The sequence below is a fragment of the Netta rufina genome, assembly GCF_964035555.1.
Source record: "Netta rufina genome assembly, chromosome: 15".
NCBI classification, from domain to species: Eukaryota; Metazoa; Chordata; class Aves; order Anseriformes; family Anatidae; genus Netta; species Netta rufina.
In genome coordinates, this window is record NC_140138.1 from 7,548,798 (window position 1) to 7,576,080 (window position 27,283).

At 38.0% G+C, this 27,283-nt stretch overlaps 1 protein-coding gene across 1 annotated transcript in view; it reads left to right on the top strand.

Annotated features, from left to right (window-relative positions):
- Window positions 1–27,283, top strand: part of KATNIP (katanin interacting protein) — a 71,557-nt gene that overhangs the window by 17,733 nt on the left and 26,541 nt on the right. The window contains exons 8-15 of the mRNA XM_084295778.1: window positions 1,433–1,596; window positions 3,221–3,330; window positions 3,776–3,893; window positions 5,750–5,953; window positions 9,780–9,917; window positions 15,543–16,431; window positions 23,526–24,260; window positions 25,533–25,741. Of these exons, the coding sequence (XP_084151904.1) occupies window positions 1,433–1,596; window positions 3,221–3,330; window positions 3,776–3,893; window positions 5,750–5,953; window positions 9,780–9,917; window positions 15,543–16,431; window positions 23,526–24,260; window positions 25,533–25,741 (2,567 nt within the window). The remainder of the gene's footprint in view (window positions 1–1,432; window positions 1,597–3,220; window positions 3,331–3,775; window positions 3,894–5,749; window positions 5,954–9,779; window positions 9,918–15,542; window positions 16,432–23,525; window positions 24,261–25,532; window positions 25,742–27,283) is intronic.

Below are 27,283 nucleotides of genomic sequence, written 5' to 3' on the forward strand. Positions count from 1 at the left end.
GGAATGTTTAATTCAGTAAGATGATCTGATCGAGGATCTTGTCAAATGGGATCCTAAGGAAAAGGGGAAAGTCATAAACAAAATATACAGATGCAAACCTGACAGATAAACATAACAGATTCTAAACAAGAAACAAGCCTCATCAGTCACACTAGTTGATGGACTGCAGGCAGAATAAAAAGGACTTGGTTCTACACCTGAAGATGTTGTAGGATATTAATGTATCCAAATCTCACTTCATTTTTTTTTTCCCTTAAAAAAAGCAAGTGAAAATAACAAACTTTATTTTCCTCTCCTCTAAACCCATAAATCTGTTTCCAAGCTGTGATATTTCTATTTTTCTGTTGTGCATTTGGGAAGATGGGTGCGTGTTCGGGCATTTTTGACTGTTTAGTTGGTAAGGTCATACTTGGTTTTGTGTCCTGGTTTCGGCTAGGATAGAGTTAATTTTCCTCTTAGTAGCTGGAATGGTGCTGTGTTTGGGATTTAGGATGAGAATAATGTTGATACCACACTGATGTTTTAATTATTGCAAAACAGTGCTTACACTAAGCCAAGGATATTTCAGCTTCTCACGTTGTCCTGCCAGTGGGCAGGCTGGGGGTGCAGCAGGAACTGGTAGGGGACAGACTCAGGACAGCTGACCCCAACTGGCCAAAGGGGTATTCCATGCCATATAATATCATGCTGAACAATTAATATGGGGGGGCTGGCCAGGGTGGGGGAAAACTGCTGTACAGGGATAGGCTGGGCATCGGTCAGCAGGTGGTGAGCAATTGCATTGTGCATCACTTCTTTTGTACATGTTAGTAGTAGTAGTAGTACTCTTATCATTATTATTTTCCTTTCTTTTCTTTTCTGTCCCAATAAACTGTCTTTATCTCAACCCACAAGCTTTCACTTTTTTTTGATTCCCTTTCCTCATCCTGGGTGGGAGGGAGGGTGAGTGAACGGCTGTGTGGTGCTTAGTTGCTTGCCAGGTTAAACCACAACATCTTTTTTTGTTTTGTTTTTTTTGTTTGTTTTTTTAGAAGAGTCTTCGGATTCCTCCAAAACAGCTGAATTACCCAGGTTTCACTGAAAAACGTTGTTGTGCTGAAATTTTAAGCATTTCTTTTTCATTTAACTGTTACAAGGCACTTCCATTCATTATCTGAAGAAAAAGAAAAGTGCAAAAGCACTTTAAAGCTTAAAAATGCCATTTCTCATTTGTCACTTTTCTTTCCTCTTTTCAGTTTTACAGTTTCAGCTGTTGTCTAAAGTAGATGTGGAGTCCTAAAGTAGGACAACAAATTGGAGCAATTCAGCCTTGCTTGGGATGGTTACAGACTATTAACATAGCTCTGTTTCAGTAACTGAAGTGGATGTTTCAAATGTATGCTGTTGTAATGTTCCATATCTGTATGGCTGGACCCATTCCTTCTTTTGGCAGGACCATTAAGTCGACCAGAAAGACCACTTTCATCAGCTCGAAAGAATGTGTGTGAGAAGGATTCTGATCTCTCTGTTTCAGCTGTGGTTAAGGCTATGCAAATTGAAAATGAAGTCTTGCAGAGAGATTTGAAAAGACAGTCTGTTTCCACATATCCTCAAAAGGTATGGCAAAATTGATGTTTGATCAAGTACAAAAAAAAAGACATTCTTTCCTTAAACATGAATTATAATCCTAAAATTCGTACATAATTATAAGGTTGTGTAAGAATGAATGGTGATGTCTCTCAACTCTAGTTGGATTTGTATTGTTCTTCCATACGGGGTCTTTGTTTTGTTTTGTTTTTTAAATCTGCTTCCTTGGGATACCATCCCGTAATGCACTCTTAATTTCATGGATCACCAAACAAGTGATAGACCAGTCACATGATATGTCTATACAGTCAAATACACAGCTACAGACCCATTTGAACAATTCTGTTTCTGGAAGCTTCTTAAGCAACATAATACGTTACTTCCATGCCAATAAATCCTACCTTCCTACTGAACTCATTAATATGAGCACAGTTTCCTATTAATACATATGCAGATTGTAAGGTATGCAATTTGTGTATATCTCTTATCAAAGGCAATTAAAAAATTCTTAAATAAACAAGGAAATAAGTGAAAATCTACTCCTTTCAGATTCAGATCCAACTATTATTCCTTGTTTAGACAAAGAATTGGGAAGTTTGTCCTGATTGTCCTAGCCGATGATTAGTTGTAATAATACCTCGGTTCTCTTAACAAAAAGAAAGTAGATAAAGAAATTTGGGCATAAACTGAAATTTACAGAACTGTCTGTTTTGGACAGTGTTCATGGATTTAAAGTCTGCTTCTAGTTTGGTGTTTGGGACCCCCACATATACAGGAAGGAAAAGAGATGTGCGTATTGCCTTTTGGATTTACTCATTTGAATTCTGAGACAGCTCTGCTTTAACCTAAAATGTTGTCCCTGAATTTGTGAGATAATGCTATGGTGAATCTGTATCCACTGTCATCTCTGAGTCAACAATAAGTTTCTGGGGGGTTTTGGTCAGGAGCCAAGGATAAAATGTTCTTTTATTTTAGGTGAGTACTTTAAACATGGTGTTGTTGCAATCTAGGTCAATTCTTCAATCTTAGTTCTCCTGTTTTTGAGATACATTATGTGAGATCATTCATTGGAAAGAAATCACAAAACTATAAGTATCTGCGTGCTGGTGTTCTGACTGTTATTCTTAAAAAATAAAGAAGTAATATTTAAAACAGATGTAACGTTACCTTGACACTTGAGAAGGAGTTTCAAAAGCCCCCTGTCCTGAAGCTGACCTAAATGATCTTCCAGAAGTAGTTTAATTCTACTACACAATGAAGGAATTGTAAAAACTTGGCCTTTGATAATTAGATGTATAACAATGCATAACATTGAAGAAGTAATTCACTTCTAAGCATTTTAAAGTTCTCTTAGTCTTCGAAAATCAGAGAGATAGAAATGACCTAAGAACAGAAGGACTGCCATTCCTCATCTGACTAGTTGTTCACCATGCTGTATATTCTGTCTCTAACAGAAGCTACCAGCAAATGTTTAGGAAAAATAACAAAGGGATCAGCGTATACTTAAGCAGTGGTGTGCAGGTAGAGAAAGAACCTATAGCGTTGTAAAAACTGATGGGCTTTTTCTCTGTTTTAACTACATGTTTAGAGTTACAGATTAGCTAAGATTAGCTGAGAACAATGTGAATGAAATGTTTATTTTTTTCTTACATAGGAGTTTTCTGTTTTATCTGTTCTCTCTGCAATGGATGAACCTTCAGAAAAAAGTCAGGCAAGGGCTGCACTCACAGAAGCTGTTGAGAGAATTTGTCCTTTTGGAAGCAGGTATGTATATTTCCTTTAAGGCTAGCTTCCTTTTCTGATGGGATATTTTTCAGTACTGGGCACCACCACACCCAATAGTCTCTAGATGCCCAAGATTTTGGGCAAGTATTGACAAAAACATAGAGAAGGTTCTAGCCTTGGGCTAATGGCTGTGAATCAGAACTGAACTGCCAGCAGTCTGTATTAACCATGTACTTCTGTTTGTATTTCCTGTGTATTACTTTCTCAGACTGGTTCAGAGAACTGGAGCCCAGTCTTCTAACTAGACTGTGTGTATCTAAGGTGGGATGCTGCAACAGTTGTCATTCAGCATGGGTATATGTGAGATTGTTCTGTGGGCTGTGTGGGTTCATCCTATCATCTCTTCACCTTCACACAAATGAAACTATTTCTTAAAAATGCAAGAATTATAAGGAAATAACATATAAAAGAATGTGTGTTTCAGACAACAACAGAAACTTCTGAAAATCCTTCAGGAGACTGAGAGCCATTCTGCTTGTGACAATGAAATATTCCTTTCTGATGAAAAATCTGAAGCAGATTCCATTTTAAGAGAGAAGGTCTGTGTATATGCGCACCATAACTGATCCTTGCCAGTACCACTGAAATACAAGTGCATTGAATGATCTGCATTCCACCAATTCTGCCTTACATCAACTAATAAAGCTATGGCAAGGTAATAGTAGAGAATTTATCATCCTCTTAAATTGCAGTCCACTTCAAAGCCTTAGAAAGCAGCTCTCTGTTCTTCGTCTTATTAGTAGGTACCTCTTTGGATTACTTAATTCTTGTAGTCTGTAAGGTAGAAGGGAACATAAAGGACCTCTTTAGTTCACATTTACTACAACTGTTTCTGTGTAGCACTTTCTGCGATAGAAGTGATAGTTGTTTTCTTCTCTGCTGTGGTAGGGCTTTTTGAAGACCCCACTGATGTTCTCATCTTGCTTAGGGTGCCTTTTCTCCTCTTGAGAGTTGTGTTCTAGTGTTGGATACATCCTTGACTCCTCCTTGTGATGATTTAGCAACATAATTTGTGTTTCTCTGGTGAAAATGATGAAAAATTCAGATTGCTAAAGAGGGTCCCAACTTCTTGATATTTTTAAGAGGTTGTCAGGCTTCATTCCATAGAGCCATTGCAAGAAATCCATGTAACCAGATTATTTTGTTTATCTAAATCATTTAATTTCTTTCATTCCTAACAGTCAATAAATCTGTTTCTTCAGTATATTTGTTGTAGTAGAAAAGCATTGCTTCCGTAATGATAACATAAAACTACACAGAAATACACCTAAACTATTTACTTTCTTAGTCAAGAGTGTCAAAGCAGCTGGTACTCTGAGAAATTTCTCAGTTTTTCCTGAGAACATGCTGATGTTTACCAGCTTACATGAACTCTAACACATTTTGGATGACTTAGCCATAGTGATCTGATGCATCTCTTTCTAAAATATGTCAGCACATTTAATGGGTGCTATCTTGGGTGCAGGCCTGTTGTAGTGTAGTGGTCTCTGCTTATTCATGCTTTTAATAGACCTTATAATTTGTGTAGTAAAACAGATTACTGCTTGTTAGTCAGTAAGAATAAGGCCCTTTGTTAATCATCAAGGTGATCTAAAGCAAAGGATAGCAAAGGTTCTTCAACAGAAGTTTCTCTTTTAGAGATCTTATCTATATAAATTCCTTCTCCCACTTGTCTCCTGGTAGTCTGGTTCTATTGGACTGCTTATTGGCAAGAGATATGGAAGTTGTTTAGCTGTCTCTATGCTTCATGCTCTTACATCATGTGGGAGGCAAAACATCAAATATCAGTGAGCTTGTGCTGGCTTGTACAAATCTGCACATTGTGTGTTTGTGTTGGTTTTTTTTTTTTTTTAATTAAGATGGAAACAGTTCTGCTAGTAGAATGTATCTTAGAAACCTGCAGTCTCTGCGACAGTGATATTTTTAACTCTTACCAAATATGTGAATTGACAAAAATGTTTAATAAACAATATTTGAAAAACTCAAAAGCCATAAAATATAATTCATGTTGCTCATGCCTCCTGTTTTTGACTCTTACCCTGAAGTTTTACAGTATAGTTTGTAATCGCAGCTCACGTGTTATTCTGTGAGCAGAAAACTCGTTCCTCTTTTCATCAGAATGACAAATGAAGAAGACAAAACAGAGAGCTGTTTTCTCCTTAGGTTTGGAGTGGATGATAAGAGGGTGATAAGTTCTGTTCTCTTACCCTGCTATAGGTTTATTAGTTGGTGTGGGACAGAATTATTAGAGTCCAGAATAATTGATTAAATATCATCCAGATAGCTTTGTGTTTAAAGGCATTTTGCTTCTGAATTGTCAGCATTGTAGTATTAACAGTCTTCATGTTGCTGCAGGCTTTGTTGTTTTGTCAAATTGTTCTATTTCATTTGGGTCCAGATGACAAGTGTGGAAGTACGAGATGCCATTTATGTGACTATGGAACTTCTTTCGAACTGGGGAAATCCAGTAAATGTTGGCTTGAGAGAGGTGGAATTCTTTGATTTATGCAATGAAAAGATATTTGTGTCTCCTCATGATGTGGACATTCGAAATGCTGACTACCCAGGAGATTTGTGCTGCTTGGTCAATCAGAACTTAAATGTAAGACAGCTTAGTCCGGAATGTAACAACTTCTTATTTTACTATTTCTGTAATATTCCATCGCTAAAGTTTTTTGTTTGATTGCATGATTTCATTTTGAACCTGACTTGCAGAACAGCTATCTGAAAATTAAAAACATAAAAATTGCAATTTATTATTAACAAATCCAGCTTTCCTGTACAAGATGTTGGTATTCAGTTGTAATATTTTTGAACAGAATTTGATTAATTTATTTGACTTAGTTAACTTAGCAATTGGAGGGAGACACATTTATCTGTGCCTCTTTATATATAAACACTGTGATATTATCTTGGGTGAAGGAACACATTCAGTTTTTAAACTATTGTAATATAATTATAGTATCCATAGAACAAGATCACAAAACTTTAAGGACAAGAAATTTTGCATTTTTTACATTACATCTGCTGTTAAACCAAGTACTACCTGTGATCTGAAGGTATAAGAGCTTCACTGCTTTTTCATCCATTTATTAAATGTGAATTTCAGTAAACTTAGGACTGCAAACTTAAGACTGAAATGTACTTCTTTTCTCCTGTCCCCTTGTTATGCTTTTACCTAGAGAAGGACCGTGGAAGAATAAGGATGGTTAGGTAGGTGCTTTTGAACAAGAGATTAAGAAAAATGTATGGTGTGGTAAAGAAAACTACTTCATAGTTCTCCTGTTAGATAGTAAGATGAGGTGCTTTTACGTACTGAAGACAATGAAATCTCAATAACTGAAATGAAATACAGTACAAAAAAGGCAGAGATCTCCTGGAAAGAGTCCAGCGGAGGGCCACAAAGATGACACAGGTCCTGGACCGTCTCCCCTGTGAGGAGAGGCTGAGAGACCTGGCTCTGTTCAGCTTTGAGAAAAGACTGAGAGGGGATCTTATAAATGTCTATAAATCCCTTAAGTGTGGGAGACAGAGGGATTTGGCCAACTTCTTTTCAGTGGTTTGTGGGGACAGGACAAGGGGCAATGGCAACAAAATGGAGCACAGAAAGTTCCGCACCAACATGTGAAAGAACTAATTCACGGTGAGGGTGACGGAGCACTGGGACAGGCTGCCCAGGGAGGTTGTGGGGTCTCCTCTGGAGATATTAAAGGTCCATCTGGACACCTACCTGTGAAACCTGCTCTAGGGAAACTGCTTTAGCAAGGGGGTTGGACCCGATGATCTCTTGAGGTCCCTTCCAACCCCTACAGTTCTGTGATTCTGTGAAATTCTGGTGCTACTGCAGAGATCAGAAAACTTCATAGCTCTTCATACTGCCATATTTTCAGTTGTTCTTGGGATTTGCTCTATGTGTTTTGACATACTGATGATATAAAGTGTTCAAAACTCACCGTGGGACTTCAGAGCTAGGATTCTAATAAAAATGAGTATGATATTAGTGATTGAATTTACTAAATGACTTAGTCTTTTAAAAGTACAAATTTTAGTGCATTTCGTGCTAGTGATACTCTTCGACTTGCAGGGTGAATGAAAATAGAAAGAGGGCAAATGTGTAATACTCTAAAAGTTAATTGAAACTCAGTATGGAATGTTATTTCCAGACAAATATTTCTACTTGTAACATCTTTCTTGCTGTCTCCTGGAAGTTGTAGTTTGTGTGTCATAAATGCCTTGTCTCGTTTATAGGCCATGTTCTGTGCCGGTTTACACTCAGTAGTAGTAGTTGTGATTCTCAGTCTTTCTGGATAGTTATATACTGTGTAGTAATGTAATTATTAATCCATTATACAGCATTTTTCATATATTCACATATCCCATTATTCTTAAGCCATGATATTTTATTTTTAACTGATTACAGTGTAACATAGTCCTTTAAATTGTTGATTTCCTCAAGGCTCAAGCCTTCCTTTCCTTTGCATCGGGCATACCTTCAGTGCCGCCACAAAGCAATGTATCAGAGGCCAATCTCTCAGAAAATCTAAAGACAAAGGTTCCTGCTCTCACTTTTTGCTTTGATCCAGCTCAAATACAATGAATACTCCTGGCATTTCAGGTTCACCCTGATAGTTCAAAGAACTTTGGGGCTAGATTTTTTCAGCGTTAATGCCAAAGATGGTAACTCTAGACTCCAGAGCCGAGTACCTAATGTATAATGTTATAAAGCATGAGCGTCCTCCGCAGACTGAGTTTTGGCATGGATTCATTAATGTATCTTGAAGTTCTGGTGTCAGCTCTTTTGAAATGAGTATGCTCATGCTACTGACAAACAATACTATCTCCAAGTTGCGTCTCACTCAAGACAACATATTGGAGCCAGGCTGATTATTTCTTCTGTTGTTTGGAAGATCTGCAGCCTTTACAGAGCTTCTGGATAGAAGTACAAATGGGTCTCTCCAGAGTCTGTTTTGGCTCTGAGTCTGCTGTCTGCCTGTTAAAGTAACTCTGGCTCTATATCAGTACACCCAGAGAACCTACTGATTTCTAGGCTATCAGGTTCTCACTTAAGAGGTCTGAGGTCTGGAGAAGACCTTCATCACGTGTTGTCTGCTGTTAGAGAATCATTATTCCTTTTTTGATCATGCTTGTTCACAATATGACTCGAATAATATGATGTAGCCTTGAAATTGATCCTGGAATTGGGTTTTCACTGGTTTGAGGGATATTGTTCAATGTCAATAGACTTTCTTTCCTTTTTAATGTAAAAAGGAATAAGCCCTTCTGGTGCTTGTATAGTTGTTATGCCCCAAATGCATTCAAAGTAACAATGATGTCCCAAAGCTTGTTGAGAGGCCTCTGGGGCAGAGATGACATCAACAATCAGAACTTTGAACAGGTAGATGACCACTCTGAGAACTGGTTCTGCTTGTTCAGCAGGCAGGCAGAGATCTGTCCTTAGCATCATCAGATATATATTTAAATTACTCGATAGGAAAGTTTTATTTACCATCTATAGGGAAAACTGTAAGGCTCAGTTCTAAGTGAAAGGATGTGGAAAAATATTGGCTTTGTGTACCTGCTGTGTGACTGTATGCACTATGGATTATTGAAACTAGGAAGGGAGGTAATTTACCTGCTCTTCTCAGGTCACTGAAATGTTGTTTACATGTATGTTTACATGTTGCCCTTATTCTTCTCTGTTTTGGGGTAACATTTGATTTTGAAACTCTTTATTCCTTGCTTCTTTCTGAACTGCCACACATCCTTTTTCTGTTTCTAAACATGTACAAATAGCACTCTTGAACAGTGCCCAGAATTAGGCATACTTTGGTATTTAAGCTATCTTGGTTGTCAGTTGTCTGTAAAATCGATGTTGGAGATTTCTATTTTATCTTAAAAAAAATTCAAATATAGCTCTAAGAAATATATCTGTAAGTGAAATTAATTATCTGCAAATCCTGATTTAAATAAAGGGAGTGAAATAAATTTGATGTTTCCCCTCCTTAGATGGTAAAACAGGAGCACAAGCACTTTAAGAAATTGTGAAATGATTATGCAGTGTCCATTGTGCTCAGTGATCCTCTCTAGTGCCAGCAAAGCTGATTAATTTGATTAAAATAAACTGGACTTGCTTTGACCCTGCAGTTCCAAAGCATGGCAGACTGCCTGTCATTCATGAGCATGCAGATGTCTCACTTGGGAAGGCAAGCAGCTGACCTTTATCTAATAGTCAGGTTGAGAGCTGTCTTACAGGCAGGAGAGTTGGATTTACTGTTTGAAAATAAGGTTAAGGTTTTGCTCTTAACATAACAGATTTTATTAAATGGTTACTTTTCCAATTGATTTTTTCCTGTGGGGAGGTGAGTTAATTAGATATCCTGCTTTGGAAGAAGGTGTACTGGTGACAGTCTGCTTGTGTGTGTTTTTAGACGACAAAGGAATGCTTCCTTTGGATGTGCCCTTTCCATCCTCCCATCCAACTTTACTTTGTTATCCGCAACCCCACCCGGTCACATGACTTTGGTATATCCAAGATCAAGATTTGGAATTACAACAGCACAACTAGTGTAAGTAGTCTTTTCTCAACTCCTCTATGCATGCTCTACTTTTCCTATAGAAACTCAGTTTAATTTTCTTTCCAAAAGTATGAAATAAAAATAGGTAACGTTTTCTCTAGTGAAATGCGGAGCTAGGAGAGGCCCATGTTTACTGCAGATTTTTGCTTCTGTTGTTGATTGTAAGTTGTAGCAATGTAAACATGAACATTTTCATAGGCACAGTTAGCATTTGCTATGAAAGCTGTTACAAATCTCAAAAGACCTAGCAAAAGGCTTGCACATTCTGTCAGGTGATCTTTTACTGTGGTGAGAAATAAATATACAAAGGTAAGTGCATCTTAATATTCAGGGCTCTGAGTTGCTTTATTACAATATGTAAATAAATGTTGGATTTCTCATGTGTGTAGGTATAAACAAGGTGACTGGTGTTCAATTTTTGTTTTGTTACTTTAATTAAAAATAAACTAACTGCATGTACGTAATGTAATTTGTAATCTAGTGTTACGAGAGAGACATCTGATGACAGATGGTCTCTTGTTTGTGTGTCTGAATGTCACCATGGAAATTATTCTTGTTTGTACACTGAAGTGTTGAAGAAAAAAAAAATCCCAGGTACTGGATGAAAGAGGATTTGCTGTTCTATTTTATAAGTAAGAGGCTTTATCCCTGTGGTCTTCCTCTCATCCATGTTCTTATATAAGCACACATGGTAACTTATATGTATGGAAGTGGCTGTGGAGTGAACAGCTTAAACAAGTTTGTTATCATGTGATTTATACGTATTTTCTGGAATCTTAATAGCTTTTTTCTATTAAAATGTAGGCTACAGAATGTTCCGTCATAGTTAGGGTGTGAAAGGGATTGCTGCTTTTGGAGGTAATACTATGGTTTGTTACCAAACCTATCGAATATATGGGAAATACACATAAACATATTTGTGTGTTGCAAGACTTTTTTTTTTTTTTTTTTTTAATAAACTGCTATGAGATGAACTGTAAAATCCATTAGGATTGTAATTCCATGGATTTCAGATTTCAGTTGCAGTCCAGCAGTATACATGAGCTCATTATTCTTAATGTGAAGGAATAATCAAAGCAGTTCTGCCTAACTATAATTTGTCATGAGGACATTTTGTCTGAGAAGGATCAGAAACAAAAATACAATTAGCTAACAATTTTCTTTCTGTTAACATAAATCCAGAGCTGTATTTATTTGTTTTAACTGTTCTAACCTTCTTTCCCTCAGAAAACACATAAGTGAGAGGCACCCATGTACTTCTTCAAATAGATAAAAGACTAATTCAGACCAGTACTTATGGATTTTTGAAAATATTTGAGTTTTAGCTTTTGATTCTGAAAGTAGGAAAAAACTGTCTGAAGGAAGCTCTAAAAACCAGGTCAGATTATTGTCATGTATTCATTGGTTTAGTGCATTACAAAGAAAGTCTCAGAGAATGCTTCACTTTGCCTTCTTTATTTACTTCACATGAGGTCTGTGAAAAACGTGGTCATGTTGAATCTGTAAAAACAGATCAAGAGTAAGGATGCCCATTTTTTTCTCAAGTTTGTCAAACACGTAAATACTTTCTCTGGCCTTGAATTTGAATTGTTACTTGATACTTTTAAAGCTCTTTTCATAGGATTCTATATAGTGACTATGGTATGGCTTCACAAATCTGTGAATGGAATTAATACTTAAATGCATGGATGTTTTAGATGCTTTCCAACTGGATAATCTTTCAAGTGATTATTCATCCTTGTGTATATTTAATGTCCATTCTCTTGAGTTGGAGGTTTTTTTTCACCCAATTTGCTGGACTGGGGTGCATTGTCTGTACAGTTGCGGTTTTGCAGTTCCTGGCTAATCTGGAGTTTTGTTCCCACAGAGTTAGGTTAATAGAAATACTTTTTCCTTCTTGTTTTTGACTTATTGCTCCTCCTTTTTCACTTTTGTTTGAGAAGTCAGGCAGAGGCAATGTTGTTTTCTGTGCAGCTATAATTCTCAGAAAAGTGTCTCCAGTTCAAAGCTTTGTCCTTCCTGACAGATACCATTGAAATGTCCAGAAATATAGTCTCTGTTGCTTTATTGGAAAGCACTATGCCAGCAGGTGCTCTGTTGGGGCTGAAGTTGAAAGCCAAGAAAGAATATTGAGGAACCATAAAACTGTTTTCACAAAATGAGGGGGACTCATTTCAATACGTTCTGTTCTGTACAAGCTGTTGCTGATTTTAATTTAAAAATTAATTAATTAAATAACTTTAATTTAAAAGCTGAATTTGACAAATTCTTTCCAAAATACACATGTATATTTCTGTGGTTCCATGCAGGTTATATCTGTTCTCAAGTAAAAACACAGGACTAATGTTTGAATATTCAAAACTGTAATAAAAGCTAACATATTCTGTAGAAATGTTGGAGTTATCCCAAATTCAACTGTGTATATCCAGTATCTGTAGCATTTAAAGGGGAAATTACTTGTCCAGACATACAAACACTTGGAAAATAACGTTACTGGAGTATCCTGATAGTCTTTCCAATGATAATTTCAGGCAAAGCCATGTAGTTAGTTTTTTATACATATAATTACAATGATTTGATCCCCAATTAGATTAATCTAGCGTTGTCCCCTATGGCTCAAGGGGAAAAAAAGAAATAATTTTATGACCAAATGCATCATTACAGACATCCAGTGCTTTATGATACTTTAAGAGTAATGCAGGCAGCCATGACTTTATGACTAGTTAAACTGGGTTTACAGCTATTCTCTGAGAAGTTAATGAAGGCTCTCTCTCTCCTTTTTTTTAAAAATCAGGAATGTTTTGAATTCATTCCTGCCACATCTCGCTTCCCCCTCCTCTTCCCCCACTGTAGATTTCTTGTTTGCCTGCATCTTCTATTTTTCTCTCTGTAGGTGCATATTACAATATCCTAACTCCAGTTGCCTCTGCACAAACTCTCCTTGGTTGACTGCAAGTTGACTCACAAGATGCTCTGCCCTGTATCTTTGGTTGATGAAACAAGCAAACAGTCTGTTTTGTGACAGATTGAGAAAAATTTGCTGACAAAGTAGTTGATCAGCCACCGTTGTCCCAAATTCCTGAAACTGTGTTATTCTCACCTTCTTTTCAGTATAGGTTCTCATTTTTTTTCCTGTCTCCTTTAGACAGTTACCTCTCGCAAACTGCGGGGTTCTGTCCTGTTTGAGAACATCTGTTCTCTCAAATCTGTTGGATGTTGGTTATATCAGTGACTTAGAAGTTAGTAGGGGTAGACAGACAGCTTGTATGTGGGTGAATGTGAAAACATAGAAACACCATAATAAACATGCTGTGTTAGCAACTGAGACTAGAAAAATCATAATAATTAAAAAGATAGTATTCCAAATTACAACCACTATACAGATTGTCAATTCTGTATTTGATCTGAAGAGTTCAGTCTGCAATCCTGCTATGTCTCTATCACAAAAGTAAAGTATATTACAAACTGTAAATCCTGCTGTATTGCATCAGATCAAAGGTCCATCTAGCCAGTAGCCTATCTTCAGCAGTAGGCAAGAAAATATAGTAAGCATAACTTGAGTAAGATTAAAGGCAAAAGTACATGATAATTCTTCCTGATACTGTCTCAGCTTAGAAGCAATTTTCAAGAGACTTACTAGGGCAAATGTGTTTTTTTTTTGTTTTTTTTTTTTTTTTTTGTTTTTTTTTTTTTTTTGTTGTTGTTTTTTTTTTTTTTTTTTTTTTGTGTTTTTGTTTTTTTTTGTTTTTTTGTTATTGTTGTCTTCAGTAACCTGCAATGGATTTCTCTGCCATTAATTCAGTTGGTCTTCCTTGATCCTTTGCAAACTTATAAGTATCCACAGTATCACTTGACAAGGAGTTGCCAACTCAGCTACTAAATGTGTAATTAATTTTAGTTTATTTAGCCTGGACTCCACCAATATAATTTGAAGCTCTGTAGTCATCTGTCAGATGGGACAAGGGTCTATAAATCTTAATTCAAAATAGCTGTGCTGATTTTTTTTTGTTTTTCATTATCTTTTCCTCTGTGTGGAAGGCTCCTAGCTTGTTGAATTAGTTTTTATCAGGGAGCTGTTCTTCCTGTGTGCATGTTGAATTTTATATTATTATATTAAGAGAGTTTATATTTTGAAATCCAATAGGCAAATTATGTAAAACTTTGTATGTCAAAACCAGCATCAGTCCTGTTTTTAAAACGGATTGCAAACTGAACAGGATCAGTCTTTTGGATTCATGGGGAAATGTCCATCTTTCAACAGACAGTGATGTGCTGTGCTAGCATGCCTATTGCAGTTCTGGTGCTGAATGGCTGTAGGGCCTAAGGGAACCTCCTGTCACCTTTCCATGCTTCAATACGGATTTACAAAAAGATTTAGGCTGAATGAGAGTGGGTCTGTAAGCCCTGTATCCTGCTCAGAGCAGGGCTGACTATGAAGCCAAATCTGGTTGCTCTAGGTTTTGTCAAGCTGAGTTTTGAAAGTCTCCAAGATAGAGGTTATACCACCTCTCTGTGTAATGTGCAAAGATAAATCACTCTTTTGAGAAGAATCTGTTTTCTTATATTTAAGACTGAAACCCTTCTCGATACAGTCTGCATCTCTGGCCTCATGTCTTTCTCTGGTCATCCTCTGAGACAAGCAGCCTTGTGGGCAGGAGAAGCTATGATTTGATCCCCATTCTACCTTCTTTCCTCTATACTGGCCAAACTCACTCCCTCAGCCTCTGTTTGAAGCCCTGTGGTCAAGTCCCAGCCGTGGTAGTGGGCCTTTGCTCAGCTCTCCCCAGTTTGCCAGAACTTCTCTTGGAGAGGGATAGGATGAAAGGGGATGACAATATTCTGTTTTTCAGATGGAGTATCATGAGTTAGGAGTTACCACTTCCTGCAGAGCTGGCAGTGCAGAGTGTAGTTGGCCTTCGTGGTCACAGAGGCACACTGCTGACTGTGCCTGACTTGCTGTTGATCCCACAGGTGCTTCTCTGCAGAGCTGCTTCCAGAGCTGCCTATGCTGTAAATTATTGCCAGCAATACAAAGAACCTGTGTACCTGTTCCTGTAATAAATTGCACTTAATTGCGTTGTTCCTAGTTGTGATATTTCTCCTTGAATGAGACTAGAGCAAGGGCATGTTACATTATTGGTGTATCTGTGACTGTGATAGTTCAGGACCCTGAATCCAACCAGGCCCCTAACAGTTAATCAGTTACACTCCTTAATGCGACAGGCTGTTTGCTGTGTAGCATACGTGTCAAGTAAGCCATGAATCTTAAAGGTGCTGAAGCCAAATCTGCCTCTGGAATTTACATCCTGATCAAATATAAATATACTTAATCTAGGTGTCTTAGCTCAAGGTTTTCTAAATATATAAGCATTTATTTCCTAGGTTTCAGCCAAAAAGGTTCATAGTAATGTCTAGAAGATCTGTTGGTCCTTTTAAATAAAATCTTAAATATTCCACTGTAGTTTTCACTTATTTGATGTTTTCATTTAAAAAGTACTTAAAAGCATGTTGCTGATACGGGGTTTTCGTTGTTTTCATCTGTTGTCTGAGTTCCAGAAGAGTGGTACCTAATGTTTGAACACCTTGATGGAAATCTCCATGCTTTTATTTTTCCAGGACCTTGATGTTGGAGCAAAGAAGGTGAAATTATACGTTGATGAGAACCTTGTATTTGATGGTGAATTAGAGAGAGCCTCTGGAGATCTCATCGCTGACCATAGCACTACAATTGACCTTACAGATTGCAAGCAAGATATCACTACCTATCCTTCAAGTGAAAGGAAAGAAATAAATGCAGCTGCAGCCACAGACAAGAAACTTGACCTGCAATTCGCGTGTTTACAGTCAAACTGTACTTCAATAAACAGGAAATCTCCGCCAGAAGAAAATCACATTGAGGATAAGGTGAACTCAATTAGCTTTACTAAGGAAAATTTGACTGAGTTAGAGAATGATCTAAATGTGTTCCCATCTCACATTTGCATAAAAGATACCAAAGAAAATGCACCAGCACGAGAAGTTATTGAGCACATTCAATCTGATGATGAACTTTCTTTGAGTGAGCAAATGGAAAAGCTAACAGGAAGAAAATTGTCTGATTCTACAGGTGGACTTCCTTCTTGGTTACGGCCATCTTCCGAAGTAGCAGAGAATAATCAAGATGTTTCCAGTAAGCAGAAGCCTTCCTGGCTTGCTACAGAACATGATTTAGGCACGAGATTTCAAACAAAGTCAGATGTAATCATGACAAACTTTTCAGATAGGGCTAATGAAGATGTCAAATGTCAGAGAAATGGGCTGGGAAGATCCAGAAGCAGAAATACAAATGGAGATGAAAGAGTAGAAGTGCTAGCCAGAAAGGATGATGGTGTTGGCTTAGACATTTCAGAGGAGTTTTCTAACAAACATTGCAGCAGCTTAGAGTACCCTACAAGTGGAAGGAGAAGTGTAAGAAAGCAGGGATTAAACACTGTAAACATTAAAGAAGATGATTTGGCACCCAAAGGTAAGATCTCACAATAATAACTTCAGTGCAAGGGCTGATATTTTCTTCATTTCACAGAAGCACAGAATCACTGGTTGGAAGGGATCCCTTGGCATTACATAGTCAGCCTCCCTGCTCAAGCTGAGTCAGCTAAACCAGCTTGTCCAGAACTGTGCCTGGCTGGGTGGTTTAGTATTGAACCATCCTCACTGCAAAAGCATTTTCTTGTGCTCAGATTGAGTTTCATAGATTTCAACTTGTGCTCATTGCCTGCTATTCTTTCACTGGTCACGACTGAAAAGAGTCTGGCTCTTTTGTCTTTATTCACTCCCATCAGGTATTTATACATATTGATAAGATAACCTTGAGCCTTATTGGGGGGCAGCTGTTACCTGTTTGATTTGGCAGTGAGGCCTGACCTACCTGAAATTGTCTTGCCCATGGAGTCTGAGCACAGTGTTTTTTAAAGCTGCATTAGAAGATTGCCTTTCCTAGCAATCCTTATGAGTGTTGATATATCTCAGGTAATGATATAAACCCAGTAAGTGCCTTAAAATAGACTAACAAGGTGCCTGTTTATCCTTACTTAAATGAGTGCATGTTAGGCCAGGCATCCTTGCAGAAGTAATAGAATTAAGTGCCCACAGATACGGATTTTTTTTTGGTTTAATACTATTTAAAGACTAAAAAGGCAATTCTGAGAGAGAATTTGTATGATTGTAACCCCAGATCAAGCTTTGCAAAGAAAAACATTTTTTTTTCTACTTAAAAGGCAGTTTATAATGTGGTTGTCACTTTATCCATACTGTAAAATTCCCTCTCCTCCCCCCCCCCAGAAAAAAAGGAATATTATAAGCACTTAGTCTATACTTTCAAATCTAACTTTCAAAACTGCCTTTTCAATTTTTTCTTTTACTGTGTAAGCAGAAAACAGGTAGATTTTTTTTAAACGACTTTCAAAAGAAAGAGCTGTATTTTCCTGTTTGCAGTTTTGCTCAGTTTTGTATTTAAAGAAGGGGATTAAAAAAGGAAAACTGATCTATTTATTTATTTATGTTCTTGATCTCAGTGTTTTAACTAAGCTTATGTTCCTAAATTCTCAGATTTCTCTCTGTGACAAAAGTGTCATGTGGAAGTCTGAGTAAGTATATTATATGCAGGCCAATCCACAAGCCGTATAAGGCACTCTATATTTGGTAGGCCTAAATCTCTCTTCTTTGTTGCAGTGCTATTCATCTAATTCTGGAATATATTTTATCTTATATAAATCCTCTAAATCAGATTTTGCATTAAGTTAAGAAGTTAAAACCTACTTGTAATGGAAGCACATAAAATATATCATTTAACAGAGGTTTCGTAACAATACGGAATAAGCGATTTCACTGTATTAAAAGCAAGAGATTGGACCAAATCACAATAAGGCGTACGAAGCTTCTTACTGCATTGTGTTCTCTTTTAACCTTTGTTTTGATGCATGCATAAAATATATAGAAAACCAATGCTGAGAAACAAACCAGGGATCTTACAGCACCATTAACTTGGCTACGTATAGTTTGTATTTTATGGTATGCACATGAATAGCCCTCCTGTGAGACTTTGAGTTTTAAAACTTGTCAACATTACTGAAATTGTAAACAAATCCCACCTTAATGCTTTCTTTTCAGTTACAAGAATGTCCAGAATTTAGAGATGAGGGTTATCATGATTCTTGTTAGGATGTCCTCTAACCTTGCTCAGAGCAGATTGTTACCCAGAGCTTAAAACTGAAAAATTGACAATATAACTCCCAATACATGGTTGTCCCAGAGAAAACCATATTTTACAATTTTTGTTCTCTGTGCTGTGCAAGGTGAAGTCATTTTCAAAGTATAACTGAGTGAGCATTAACAACAGGGAGCAGTTTTACATCTTTCCCTAACAGTGGAGGATTTAATTTTTTACAGAGCTGGGACAACTGCTGTTTCCAATAGAAGTATGTGACAAAGGGGACTCTGCAGAAGCCCATATGCAGCATCACAGCTCATCTTTGGTCTTTAAATGAAGAATAATGAGAACAACAGAAATTAGAAATAGCACATACATGCATACTTGGCTTGAGTTACTGTTGCTATTAAAGCACACAGTTTTATCTTTGGTAACTGCTTCAGTGTTCATAGCAAATAATGAAAGTATGCTGACAAAACTTGCATATAATGTATAATTTGGGGTATTAAAAGTTAAGAGGATTGAAGAACAGAAAGATGAACTTGAGGACTGGAGCAACAGCAGTAGAATGCAATTCAGTAGTACAAACTGCTTGCAAGGTCATTTGGGGACTAATAACAGAAACTTAAGTTGCAAGCTGAGTAATAATCAATTGCAAATGACTGAGGAAGAGGAGGATCTTGGCTGAGTAGTTGATCACAGACTGACTATGAAATGCTAGTGCGATGCAGGCATGATTACAGCAATGCACTCTGAGGATGTATCAGCAGAGGCATTTCTGTTAGTTAGGGAAACGTTACTATCTCAGCACAGGCACTTGTGAGACTTCAATTGGAAAACTGTGGTTCTGATCATCCATTTTCAGGAAAGCTGATTATGAAGTGGAACAGAAGAGAGCATTTAGAATGATTTGGGAAACGAAGCGTGTGATTGCAGCATGGAAATATGATTGCTATTTATAGCTGCTGGGAATAGAAATGAGATTAATACAACAGAGAAGAGAAGAGGAAAGATGTTTTTTTTCCAAGCTAATGTCCCAAAATGTATTTTACTGAAGTTACTAGAGGAATTGCATGGTGTGCATTGCTGGCAGAAGCAGGACACAAGGCTTGGTGATTCAAGACATTCCTCTTAAACCCACAGGGGAGATGAATGCTGAATGTGTTGTTATTTCTGGGCTCTGGGATAGCATCCGTCATACAATCCTCTCAGGCATGCAGGAGGCTGGGAATGTGTCTGTAACACCTGCAAGTGTTCTTTAGCTACATGCAGAGTTGATGACAGAAGTACCACGATAGTTGCACAAGGCTCCAATAAAAATAATAAATTTTAGATGCTAAAAGGAATACCAGATCCTGTAAGTCTTCAGCCATTGACCTGTGCTTTCGAGTTATCCTCCGCTTTCTTTTCAGAGCTCCACTTCTCCTGCTGTCACTCTTTAATGTAGCTAAAAAACCTGTTAACCTCCCATTGAAAATCACTCCTATTGCACTCTCCTAGAAGTGCTTTGGAGTTGTAATCTCTGTATTGCTTAGAGTACTTGCCATTTAAAAAAAAAAAAAAAAAGTGAGGGTGGGGAAGAAAACAAAAGGAAAAAAAATCGAAAACAGGGAAGGCCAACTGATATCAAATACTCTTCTGTACATGCCTATCTTGAAAATTTCAAGCTTTGGCATTTTCAAGGGTTAAATAAATATGCAGTATCTTATTCAGGTAAACTGTAAGAATCTGGGAAGTACTCTTTGGGATCACCCATCCCACGAGTATACACAGGGACAATGATTTGAACAAGGAAGTGATTTGCAAATAACTTATGTTCTCTGAAATACCACTCTGAAATTTGTTTCCTATTTGTATTTCCCATGCGGGATGGAGAAGAGCAGACAGGTTGGTCTCCAGGCTTTTATGCCTATGTATATGGAACACAACCCTGTTTCAGGTAGTTTCCCATCTGCTTTCAAGTTCTTATTTTTGTCTCAGTTGTCCCTGGTGTAAAAGATTATTGGCCATAGATAGGCTAGGAACATTACTTATTTCCCAGTGATTCCAAAACCAAAATTAAAAATTAGTCTTAAGTAGTCTTTTGGGAAAACATTATTTTGCATTTTATTGCAATTGGCATTTATTCTTGATAACCATTTGTTTTAGTATCCACTCAAGGGCATTGTACGGAACTAAAATCTAGCCCATGGGCCTGTAATTGTTTGGTACTACATTTGCTTTTCTCCATTTATTTGAAGAAAATATAGAAGTGACAGCTTTTTTGAAAATCTTTGTTATCATCTGCTCTTGATCATGTTGAGCTGGAAATTAAGCTGCTCCCCAGCACGACCACAAGGAGAGCTTGCTTCGCTCCCACATAGCTCCTCTTGCATGCTGCCCCCGTTGTATTCCCATACAATGCTTCATCGTTATCCCCCTCTGGCTGGCCAGGGAGAGGAGTGTTTGGGTCTCATCTGCATAGAAAGCAACATTCACCTCATCCTCTTTGTACACTGAATCTACTTCTTTTCTCATCACTGTTGTTTAAATGCATGTGACTGAAGACTCTTTCCCTCTTTGTTGTTTAATTATTTGTAGTTGCTTTGGGCACTGTCAGTTTAATGGTTTAATTTACACCCCCCTTAGACATGGCACCCTGTCAGTTCCTTTTGCCAGTCCTGGTGGGTTCTGCATTTACTTTGGATAACCTCTCAAAGACTTTTCATCCAGAGAAGCCTGTATCCTTCACTCCATTGCTTATTCTTTGTTGATATGTAAGGTCCAGGTATTATTTCTGTTTGCCCATTTGGAAAATGAACTAGGCCAATCTGTAGGATTACTGTTGTTCTTATGCCACCTGTTCTGCTTCAGGTGCAAGCTTTGCTAGCAGGGATACTCGATTCCCAGCCATGACTTCCCTTTTCCAGGGGTACTGGTTTAGGTCTCATTTGTCCTGACCCATCAAGACTGACAGGTGGCAGAGTCAAAAATCCTCATTTTACTGGGAAAGAACGGTTCAACATGGCTAAGTGTTGGGTCCTGCACATTAGCCACAACAACCCCATGCAGTGCTACAGGCTTGGGGCAGAGTGGCTGCAAAGCTGTGCAGAAGAAAAGGAGCTGGGGGTGTTGGTCAGTGCGCACCTGAACATGAGCCAGCAGAGTGCCTAGGTGGCCAAGAAGGCCAACAGCATCAGGAATGGCTTGTATCCGGAACAGTGTAGACAGCAGGAGCAGGGAGGTGATCGTCCCCCTGTGCTCTGCTCTGGTGAGGCCACACCAGTACCTCAAGTGCTGCGTTCAGCTTTGGGCCCCTCACTACAAGAAGGACATCGAGGCCCTGGTTGCTGATACCATGCAGTGACTTGGGCAGTTAGGAATTGAGGAAACCTGCATGAAAGACAGATCCTATGCAAGAGGATGGTGGCAACAGAAGTTGTAGTTAAAGGTAGAATATAGAAGACGGTGGCAAAAGCAGAAAGGAAGAGGAGGATCTGTAGTTATGTAGATCTGATGCTAAATTTAAAAGAATTACCTTGCCAAATCCAAGCAGCAGTTTTAATTTTTTTCTCCCTTTAGGGCCCACTAAAGAGCATGCTTTAGGTTAGTATCTTTCCAGCCATCATTCTGATGGTTTCTCAAAAGTATTTTTAGCTTCATATGTCAAGGTTGTTACAGACTTCTTTTCTGTCTAAGTGGAGGAAAAAAGTAAGTTTCTGGTAAACTGTTAAATCTTGTGTTGAAGATTTTCACTAAGAGCACAGCATTTCTTTGGTGCTGTATAAATATACAAGGGGTTATAAATGTGTAAGAAACCATCCACCTGCTCTGAACTATATTTACAATTTACAGAAAAACTATGCATTCAGAGGAGGTAGAAGGAAACCATGTAAAATCCTTTCAATTATGTTTTGTTTTTGCTGTGCCAGTTACACTTGTTGCATAGTCTAGCCTCCCAGCCCTGACCATTTCACCAGTGATGGTGAAAGGCAGCAGCCAGTTTAAAGACGTAGGCAGACAAGATAGACACAGGGTAGGATGAGGAAATGAACAGTCAAGTGATTTCTTCAGGTTAGTCCACGTTATTCGATGCACTCACATGCAATAACTTATCGTTTTGGCAGTATGTTTTCAGCGGGAGTTAGCTTTTGGATTTGTTACCTTGTGATACAAAGCTTAAGAAATCCTTGAGTAAGAAGTCAGTTCTTTCCATTTAGGAAGTGCACACTAATTACAGCTTAAGTTTCTAATATTTTAAATTCAAAGGTCAGTATATTTGAAATTTAAAGGCAGTAATAACAGAACGGAGGTTAACCCACTACACAAAAAATGCTGGATTGATGCTTCATGAGTTTATCTTAAAATGCTATATTTGTAGAATTTTGATTTCCATCCACAGATAAGTATGCATCTGCAGTAGAGAAGCTACGTCATCTTCCAGTAGCGGTACAAATAATTCTGCTTCTGTTTTTATTATGCCTGCCCTACCCATTCCACTGGAATTTCTCACCAACTTATTTCAGCCTGTTTTGCTGAAATAGGAAGCACTTTTTTTTTTTTTTTTTTTTTTTCCCTCTAATGCTTTGGAAACTTAAACAGTTCAACTCTGTCCAACAGTATGAAAGGTCTTCTGCAGAAATGCAGAGGATGATACCTTGTGATGGCCACCCAATAAGTATCACTGAGTAAAGTCCTTGAATCAACTAGTAGGTCACTGCTTAATGCAGGTACAGCCTGTCCATTGCAGCCTGAGGTTCAATAGCTCTCAAAAAGTAAAAGTTAGGCACTTGGACACTGCCACCAGCAAAGATTGAACGGACTTTGTGCTTGCAGAAATACTATGAAGAGAAGCTGTCTAAAAGCCTCTGTCTTATTGATTAATTTTGCCTTCTGTCAGTCTGCACATTTTAAGTGTTGACTTGTATCATGTTGTCTATCTGCATTGTTTTATGTGTGAGACATATACAAAAAAAATCTCTAAAATTAGAAGTGGGAATAAAAGCAAAGTGTTGTACTGGCATTTTCCAAATCTAATACGAAATGTAGAGTGTAGTAATGGCAGGTAGGGTATAGTTAACACTGTGTACTTCCTGCATGTTTTTTTTTTTCCAAAGGGTTTTGACCAAGATCTTAAATTAAAGAAATTCATCATTATGCAAATTTTGTGTGTTGAGTCAAGAATTTAAGTCTAAAACTTGCATTTTGGTATGTTGGCATGTGCTCTGCTCTTCAATTGTTTTCATTATGTCTAAGTGGAAAGGGAAATTGTGACATAGCCTTTTAAACAGGGAAGCAATATAAAAGTGCTAATATACCAGAATTTCAGTTGGGGAATGTGAATATAACCAGCATAATTCTAGAAAGTGTGCTGTAGTCATTTGCTTCTAGTCTTGTCAATACATTAAATTCATATGTAATGTTATTTTCAGATGAAGACTTTTCTATCAAGGACATAGCCACCTCTAGAGCAAAGTGGCACAATGAACAAGAACATACCCTGCAGGAGTCCTGGAACTCCTTGGTAAAGTTTAATTTTTCCCATCGTGGCCGAATCTCTAACATGGATTTTCAAGGGGATATCTTTGATGAATTTCTCCATCAGCAGAAGATCAACCGAACTGGAGAATATCATCTAATGAAAAAAGAGGGAGTACAAACACTACCAAAAAGGCAAGAAGAAGAAAATTCAGTGGAGGCACATGATGGAAGTGATTTTAAAATCCCTGTTTTACCTTATGGGCAGCACTTAGTAATAGACATTCGAACAACATGGGGAGACAGACATTATGTTGGTCTTAATGGAATTGAAGTTTTCAGTTCTAAAGGAGAGCCTGTTCAGATTGCAAAAATAACAGCTGAACCACCTGATATAAATATATTACCAGCTTATGGCAAAGATCCCAGAGTAATAACCAATCTAATTGATGGGGTAAATCTGACGCAGGATGATATGCATCTTTGGCTAGCACCATTTACTCCTGGAAAACCTCACTTCATCTTTATTGACTTTGTGAATCCCTGTCAAGTAGCTATGATTAGGATTTGGAATTATAATAAATCTCGCATACACTCTTTCAGAGGTGTGAAAGACATTATAATGATGTTAAATGAACAATGCATCTTTAAAGGAGAAATTGCAAAAGCTTCAGGAACCTTGTCTGGAGGTATGATATCATTTCTTACTTTCTGTGTGGAAACAGTAATATAATATAAACAAATACATATGTCTTGTTTTTTATCACTTTCCACTTCAAGGCAAATTGGCACTTTGTTAATATTTAGTCCTTTTAATTTAAAAATATAATGCAAAACTAATGTGTTCTTCAATGATACTGTGAATTTAAGTAACATATAGAGCTAATCTTTATTCTTAGCAAAGTCTTAACAACTAGACCTTATTTTCAGTAACAGATAGTCTTCAATATTTACAGGTTGCTGGTTTTTAGTCTTCACAGGTAGTCTTCACAGTTTGGAAAAGTTTTTTGGAGAAGGTTTTTTTTTTCATTTTCTTTTTATAACTACTTGAAATTTGACTGGGTTTTCTAGGTTCGTCTGCTATGCAGTGTAAGGTAGAAATTATAGAATCATAGAATATCCCAAGTTGGAAGGGACCCATAAGGATGGTCGAGTCCAACTCCTGGCACCACACAGGTCTACCCAAAAAATCAGACCATATGACAGAGAGCACAGTCCAAACGCTTCTTAAACTCTGACAGGCTTGGTGCAGTGACTACATCCCTGAGGAGTCCCTGTGAAGAGCCTCTTCCTGATATCCAGCCCAAACCTCTCCTGTTGCAGCTTGACTCCGTTCCCTCGGGTCCTATCACTGGTGACTAAAGAGAATAGATCGGAGCCTGTCCCTCCACTCCCCCTTGTGAGGAAGCTGTAGACTGTGATGAGGTTTCCCCTCAGCCTCCTCTTTTCCAGGCTGAACAGGCCAAGTGACCTCAGCCGCTCCTCTTATATCTTCCTCTCTGGGCCCTTCACTATCTTTGTAGTCCTCCTCTGGACACTCTCCAACAGTTTCACATCCTTTTTGTACTGTGGTGCCCAGAACTGCACACAGTACTCGAGGTGAGGCTGCACCAGTGCAGAGTAGACCAGGACAATCACTTCCCTAGACTGACTAGCAGTGCTGTGTTTGATGCACCCCAGGATACTGTTGACCCTCCTGGCTGCCAGGGCACACTGCTGGCTCATATTCAGCCTGCTATCAACCAAAACCCCCAGAACCCTCTCTGCAGGGCTGCTGTCCAGTATTGTGTTGCCCAGAAATTGAATATAGTTATTATATCAGTAGTCAGTACCTATTCCCAGTATATTATCTTTAAACACTACTGCAAACTTAAATGTAAAAGAAAGACCAAAGACAGTTTTTATCACTCTGGATATTCTTTTGTATGGTTTCTGTATTTAATTCTATATATTGCCTTCAGCTCCAGAGCACTTTGGGGATACTATATTGTTCACTACTGATGATGATATTCTTGAAGCTGTATTCTGCTATGATGAGATGTATGATGGAGAAACAGAAAATGACAGCTCCCTGAGATATGAAGAAGAGCTAAAGAGGCCAGCAACTGCTGATGGGGATGGAGATGAAAGACCTTTCACACAAGCGGGATTAAGAACAGAGAATCAACAGGTAGGGGCCTCTTCATTCAGAATTCTATAGGCACGTCTTTCTGAAACATGACATGGAAGTAGGAGGCACTGATTTCCCTTACGGCATAAATCTCCACAGAAAAACTAAATACAGCTATCTGCCTGTTTTGAAGTGTTGTTGTGTTTTTTTTTTTTCCACCAGCTCAGTAACAATAATAATAATTTCATTTTTTTTCAAGCACGGGAGATCCTCCAATTTTTGCTTTCTCTGGTTAGGAAGACTACAAGGAAGGCTATACTAGATTGTGTGTGTGTGTATTCCTTTTCTTATTTTGTATTACTTTACTTATTTGGGCAGAGATTAGAGGCGTTTCTTTTTGATTTAGTTACTCCCGAAGGTTTATGCCATTGACAATGACTTTGACCATACGCTTAGTCTTGTAATGATTTACTCTGTTCCGTGTCACTCCAAACCAAAGATTTTTCCATGTTTTCCATACAGAGTGTACTCTTCTTTATTTCTTCCTCTACAAATAACATAACTGAGGTGGGAAGGATCTGCCATAATAGCATTTTTTACCTTTCCTCTCTCTCACTTTATTTTTAACTCTTTTCTATTCTGACTAGCGTCTTCATGGGTCTATGTCCATTTTGCAGCATAAAAATTTCCCCTACTATTCCATACAGTAGGTATTTTACTAATTAGAGGAGAACTGTGTTTTCAGGCACTGCAGTCTTGCCTCATATCAGTCCAGCCCAACAGTCCAGTGTCTGAGCAAAGATCCTGCAAGATTTTCTGCTTAAGATAGTATTATTCAGTCTCTGACCCGCTTTCCATCAGATCTTACACCTTCTTAGAATATTCATTAGCACCTGCTATTTTTCCAATGAGGACATCGTTGGCTAGGGGAAACTCTTGTATATTTAAAAGGAGATCCAAAACTGAATCAAACAAAATTCCAGCTGGTTCAACTGAAGTGCCCCCAGCAATATATGGTTCTTAATGAGCCTTGTGCTGTGTTGAGACCTGCCTGTTCTACCTTGACCTCTTCTCCTGGGGGCTTATAGGACATAAAATGTTATGACACTGGCAGCAACTCTAACCCTTTGAATCCTCCAGTGCCACCGGAGGCATAACTTAACATAACTTAACTTGACAAATAGGCCTTAACACTGCCACTGGTAATTCTGGTTCCATCTTTGCTTTCAGTATCTTAAACTGTTGTGATACCTTATGCAGTGTAGGATTTCTTGAACACAAATTGAAATTCACCTGACTTTTATTGATCCACTTGTTCATTATTAGCATTCACTCAGGACCTCTTCCATTGCAAAAGCTTAGGAGGCCTGGACTGCGTGGTGATTACTCAGAGCCTCTGCTTTTTATTTTGCTGTTCATCTGTGATGTTTTTCTTATTTCTTTTCTAACCCCGAAACATGCTGTATCAGCAATAGAATAACAAAAGCTATTGCGACTGAACCATTGATCTCCCTGTCATTCAGAATTTGCTAGTACCATGAAGATTTTCAAGCTGGATGCTTATGCTGTCAGAATGATACGAATCTACTAGATGATTTGTCT